The following is a 6558-nucleotide window of genomic DNA, read 5'->3' on the forward strand; positions in this document are numbered from 1 at the left end:
ATAAGTGTCAAAGATATAATCCGAAAATGTTGTTAATTTAATAACTTTATTTATATTTATAGGTATTAACTTAACAAATATTTAATTCCTTAACCTTTTGAGTTGATAAGATTGTCAGTTATTAAAATGGAATACTTAATTTTGTTTTCTGACCATAATGGCTATACTAAGTGGTTATAGAAAATCTAAGTTTGGTTGACTAAAAACACTGTATTTTAAAAATTATATAACAATATATAAGCATTTTGTCATGGTTATAGTTTTATCATTATAGTTCTCGTCCGAAATGTACATAAGATTTTAATATTTTTAATACAAAACGTGTGATCATTGGTCACCATTACAATTTTAATTTTGATTCCCCATATGAGAATACCGGGAAAAATATAACGTACATTTCAGATTAAATGGCTTAAAAATTTTAAATGGTGAGTTTATTATTAAGGTACCCAGTGCCAAAGTGTAATTTTGTCCACAAAAATTGTTTTTAAAATCAACCAAACTTGATAATTTTTTTTTTTAACTTATAAAGAATAATTTATTACAGGCCGCAATGAATTCCAATTTTCAATATTTGAAACTCAAGCTTTATAATATGTCTTCAAAAATAATACAATTTACATTTTTTTTTTATAAATTAACTAAAATAAAAATACAATTGTCCAATAAATAGACTTAAAATTGGCAAATACAATGCATAATATTTATGGCTTCATAATATTTGAAATTCCTGATGATTTTAACGCTAGTCTAAGTTGATGATTTCTTTTAATTGCTGCCATTGTTCTTCTTTGTTTTAATACACGTATTGTCTTTTCAGCAATCTAAAAAATAAAATATAATTAAAATAAAAACTTTTTTTCATAAGTAACTAATATACAAGGTTTTCCATTTAACTTAAGACACTCCTTCTTTCAGAAAATAAATGTTTTTGAAAAAAATTTATTTACATAATAGGTATTAACTCGTTACAAAACAATATTTTTTATCATAGATATTATACCATAAGCCATTTTAGGTTTTTTAACCTTTTGAGTTAAAACATACATTGTGAATTACATAATCATAATATTATATGGAGTGTTTCCACATTCATTTCTTGAAGTTTTAAATACTTATAACTGAAGCACGGATTTGTATGCATTAATAACTAACAATAAAGGCGCTAAAAAATCTTAAAAATGCATACATATATTAATATAAGTTATGCACTAAAATGTTGAAATATGCACTCAAAATTCATTTATTTTCTGAATGTTGAGTTTAAAATTATAAAACGCTACTATTAATAATTCTTTTTATAATATCTGTATTTTGTAGGTAGTTTTAATCTATAAGTAAAATAGGAATCAATTAAGAGGATGCCACACGGACATTTGTTGGCTTTGTCCTACAAGTGCGTAACATACCAAATTTACGCATAGCAAATAACGTTTGGCTCTGTTGGTCCAAAAATTAGAGTGAATCGACATAAAGAATGGGTGTCATTTTAGGACTTAAGATCCTCCAGTAAACTCACTTTGTTTTTAAAACTTTCAATAGTTTTGTTTTTAGCTTCAATTTTTGCTCTCATTCTTTGCAAATCTTGATTTTTTACCAACCCTTGACAGCCAGAACACAGAATAACATAGAATCAGAATACTACTCACTACTATAGAACACTTTATAACCCAGCTAACCTTTCCCAACCATTGCAATATTGTTCAGGTGTAAGCTAAAAACAATATTATTGATATTTACAATCAATGATTCTCAGTACCTCGTTGGCTGTACAGTATATGATGCAAAACAAATTGTGTGTACATATTTATTTGTGTATTATGATACAACGAACAGCCTACAAGATGATTATTTCCTTACAGTAAATATACACAAAGCTTTATTTAGGCGTATTAGTTGACCATTTTGATTTTATATTTTACAAAATATTGGTTTATATTATGTACGCATAAAAATATATCAAAAATGTTCAGTTTCTACTTTAAAATGGAAATTAATACTGTCACGTATAATGAAAGGGAATAATTATGTAATCTATATATCGACTGCTGCAACAAAAATTGTTGTAACTCAATTTTACAAAACTTTTTTTCAATCTGGTTTACTATTTTTCTGGATTATCAACAAAACTGATAGTAGCATAAATCAACCAAAGGCGTTCTATAAAATAAGATGCAGTTACTGCGTCTTCGTTGGAAATTCAGAAAAATTGTAGGTTAGGTTGGTTTCCTTTTCACAAAAGATCTTGACACTATAGTTGAATGCTTAAATGCATCACAGATTCCCAATTAATTACAGTAGATATTTTCTAACAATACACTAGCTGTGGCTTAAAAATATATCCCGGAAGTTTTCCAAAAAGAGTACACACATTGGTGATCAAACTACTAACTATTTTATAAATATAAGTGGCAAGAATATTACTGATGTCTAATTAGAAGCAATAAATTGCTAAAGAGAAACCAGGACGTTGAAGACCAAGGCCCTACATATTCAATAAGAAAAGCATGGAGAATCATAAAAAATATAAAGATATCAGACTGTATTGACCATATTTATTAAAAATATTAATACTTATTTACTGACCTGCATATTTTTATTACTCATATCCTCATTGTTTCCAGTAAGTTTAGATAACCATCTTGTTGATTTAAAATCATGACAACGATCAATTTCCAAAACTTTAAGCCATTTTCTTTTCATGTATTCATTCTTGGGAATTCTATATTAAAACAAATATAAATGAATACAATAAATTGTTAATGTAAGATTAGGAAAATAAACACAAAGTACAAATTATTTTACTACGTACCACGAGAAAAGTAACTCGCAGCGCACGCAGAGACTGTTCTGAGGCCCCGTTTCCCCCACTTTACAACATTATACATACTGATAGAATTACTATATAATGTGGCTGACCGTTGATGGCTGTGATCATGCAACGTCGACATGCCAAATAGGTAAGGGATGCGCGGATTCAATCGCGATTTGTTAGGGGAAACGGGTTTCTTTTCTCGTGGCACGGAGTATACGCTAAACCAGTTCAAAATTATTTTACAATATCCCGAACCAGGATAATGAACCATGTCAGTAATATGATTAAAAAATCCATGAGCATTTTTTTCACAACTGGTTGAGCGAGTAAATGTCTAGAACCAATTGATACTCACCCATAATAAATAACTCCTGGACGATAGACCTTGGTATTATTAGATGTATTATCGCACACTATATACGTCTTATGCATTTTAAAAACATAGTGTTACCTATATATTATTATCAAAAATAAAGTTAAAATAATTAATATAAAAGTCCAACCACCGAGACCAATTCGACAAGTCGGATATTGAAGTTACCCTTATTAGTAGACAGTTATCTGTATTGTATGCAGTTGGAACTAAGAAAAGAGAACTCAATCAATGGACGTGGGTAGCCTCGATCACTCTGTCTTGGAATGTATACGGCACATGTATTCCGGTTTCCTATAATAATATAAATAATATAAATAATAATATTCTGTCACAAAAAATACGAAAACAAAAGACAACCGACTAGAGTGATACGCGGAACTCCTGTAATCACGTTCTTGGATTATAAATCAGTAACGAGTACTTTGTTCGTTCCATCGGTAGGTACATAGTTACAAATTACCAAATGGTCCCCATCCGTAGGAATTCTGTTCGTTCTAACTCCACGGACGCCGTACGATTCTACGATCTAAAGCATTATACATTTACACAAGAAAAATGACACACGAACAATTATCACGCAGGAATGAATAAATCGGGAAAAATAAAAATCGGAAAGTATTTCGTACTTGGGTAATAATCCGGAAATTATTAGGTACCTACACATGAAAATATTATACGAGAATGTAGGTACCTAATAAAATACATTACAAAATAACATAAATATACATTGGAAAGTATAATGCTGGAAAAATACTTTACTGGAATTAAAATCACCAAATTCATAATTTATGTGGGTACTCAATTAGGTGCCTAATAGGTAGATAGGCACTTGAGAACATCACTTATTACCTACCTACCTCATTCAGTCGGTTGTCGAGTGTGATACACCGTTAAAATAATATTTTATACTTACCTACTAAGTACCAGCTACACAGTATTACAGTATAGGTACCTACTATAGGTCGAATGGGCCAAATTGGGGAAAAAATATTATCTTATAGTTTCACCTCCATAATGGTTTCCTTGTCATATCTTAACACTTTTTACTTAGATATCACTTTGATAGGTAGTGTCGCAGCATCACATTTTAACTAATTAAATAGGTACCTTAGTAGGCACTCCGGCACTCGAGATGATTACTTATTAGTTATTACCTACCTACTAATTTTCAAATACCTACCGCTAGGTACTTGCAACTTGGTATTTCTTTTTATTTCATATATTAAATATTTATACCTAGTAACTTGATTTACACATTTATGTCGCTATACCGTATTCAATGCTGACAATACTAGGTCATATAAATCTATTTGAAGTCATCACAATTAAATATATGAAATTTAATTTTGCGTATTCGATGTAGGTAATTAATTAATTATAAAGTAGGTAGGTAGTAGGTACATAATTACAATTTTCAAATTAATGAAGTCAGTGAAGCTGTACCCACTTGCCCACTTTTTTATTTACACGTTTATCATTCGTCTTAAAAGAAAATTGCAATAAACGATATTTTATTTAGGCACTCAATATTCAGCCACTTGTGGAGTGTTGTTACGTGCTGCCCACGGGATTCAGAATGATGATGATTTGAAATAAAATGGTAGTCAAATTAGAATAGTAAATGCAATGTTATTTATTAGAACAGAATAAATGTATAATATCGTCGTTTGTCATGCAGAATATGACTGAGTGTGGAGTGAAGTAGCTCTTGTTGTTAACGGCTCTAGTCCAGGTACATCTGCTTATGCTGTGCTCCTGGCGTCCATATATACGATGTCGGCTCCTTTGATCTGGTTGGCGTGTGGACCTATAGGTGTCCTTGAAGTTGTTGTTCTCACAGTTAATGAAACTGCCACCTAGTAATGGCAATTATGTTATGCCCACTCAGTTTGATTTAATTGTAAAGTGCATTTAAGTGGTTTGCCGAAATGTTCCTTATATGGAATATTTTGCAACTACGAGATCATAACATCTCAAGGAGAAACGCTTCTGCCCTGAGTGACAATTATATACCAACACGTGAATCGATTACCTATACATATTATATAATAGTACGTAAAGCTATTCCATTACACCACCCTGCCAAAAAAAAAGTTATTAGCCTGTAAAAGCTAAGAATCTTTAACAATAATATCGGAGAAATATTGTTGTCCAAATAATAAAAAAAATTTTGGTAAAAATCCGAAGTAAAAAAAATGATTATTCAACGAGATGATGGAAGTCGATGAATAGAGCTCGGATGTTTATGACTTAGCATATTTTTTTTGCGCAGTCAGAATTGTACCGGAGTGAGATATAAATTTGATTCTTGAAGTCTATATTAGAAATAGGCAAACTTTTTTTGCATATTTTTTGCATATTTGAAATTTTTGAGCATATAAATGCATATATTGCTAATTTCTAGATTTAGTGGTAACTACGAGATCATTACATCTCAAGGAGAAACGCTTCTGCCCTGAATGACAATTATATACAAACACGTGAATCGATTACCTATACATATTATATATTAGTACGTAAAGCTATTCCTTTACACCTCCCTGCCAAAAAAAGGTTATTAGCCTGTAAAGGCTAAGAATCTTTAACAATAATATTTAAGTTACAATAGTTGATTTTGCAATTTTGACATACATTATAGATTTGATTACATTACACCAATATACATTTTACATTTGATTATAATTTTGTTATGACAGTTTACAATTGTGTTATATATCTTATGACATTTTTATAATGTCATTTACAATATTTTACTTATATTTTGTTTTTTTTTTTTTTTTATATAATAAGAGAATATTTATTTAACCTTTATATTACAAGTGTTAACAATGGTTTTTTTTTATATATAGTAAGTAGTAAGAGACTATTTATTTATCTGATATTATAAAATATTACAAGTGTTAAAAATGTTAGTCAAGTATATAATATAATTGCTTTATTTTCCTTTTTGATTACAATATATTTAATAATTATAAAATCTTCCACCAAATAATGTTAAATACTATATGCTATATTTGTGTGTATAATACAGTTAAATAACACACGTATATTAAATATATTGAATTATTTAGGGTAATCGAGTATGTAACTTGGGTGCTTATTATTTTTTTTTTATTATTTTTAAGAAAATCTAAAATAACATAACATGTATTGAATCTACGTAATTTGCCTTCACCATAATAAAATTATTATATTATTTTTTTATATTATATTTATTTATTAATATATGTGGTTACATTAAAATATGCTAAAATTTCCTTTAATATTAAATGTTTTATTTTTATATTTTTTTTGTTATATATTTTATATTTATTTCTATTTATTTGTATATTTTTAACACCGTCAACAAGAATCTAACTATCCAAAT

At 28.8% G+C, this 6558-nt stretch overlaps 1 protein-coding gene across 1 annotated transcript; it reads right to left on the bottom strand.

Annotated features, from left to right (window-relative positions):
* Nucleotides 1-554: 554 nt before the first annotated feature.
* Nucleotides 555-3493, bottom strand: LOC132933560 (uncharacterized). The gene is made up of 4 exons (XM_060999828.1): nucleotides 3357-3493; nucleotides 3171-3266; nucleotides 2587-2722; nucleotides 555-824 (listed from the first exon to the last, which is right to left on the bottom strand). Exons 2-4 carry the CDS (start codon nucleotides 3245-3247, stop codon nucleotides 705-707), a joined length of 333 nt encoding a protein of 110 aa, XP_060855811.1. The 5' UTR covers nucleotides 3248-3266; nucleotides 3357-3493; the 3' UTR covers nucleotides 555-704.
* Between the last annotated feature and the right edge of the window lie 3065 nt (nucleotides 3494-6558).

This window comes from Metopolophium dirhodum, chromosome 1, assembly GCF_019925205.1.
Source record: "Metopolophium dirhodum isolate CAU chromosome 1, ASM1992520v1, whole genome shotgun sequence".
Lineage (NCBI taxonomy): Eukaryota > Metazoa > Arthropoda > Insecta > Hemiptera > Aphididae > Metopolophium > Metopolophium dirhodum.

What these genes read in the sequence shown, in the direction of transcription:
- LOC132933560 (XM_060999828.1), bottom strand. Translation starts at nt 3,247, where the DNA reads ATGCATAAGACGTATATAGTGTGCGATAATACATCTAATAATACCAAG. An exon ending in CCAGGAGTTATTTATTATGG is followed by an intron (nt 2,723 to 3,170) that starts GTGAGTATCAAT and finishes GTTTTAATATAG; the next exon opens with AATTCCCAAGAATGAATACA. An exon ending in TGAGTAATAAAAATATGCAG is followed by an intron (nt 825 to 2,586) that starts GTCAGTAAATAA and finishes TTTATTTTTTAG; the next exon opens with ATTGCTGAAAAGACAATACG.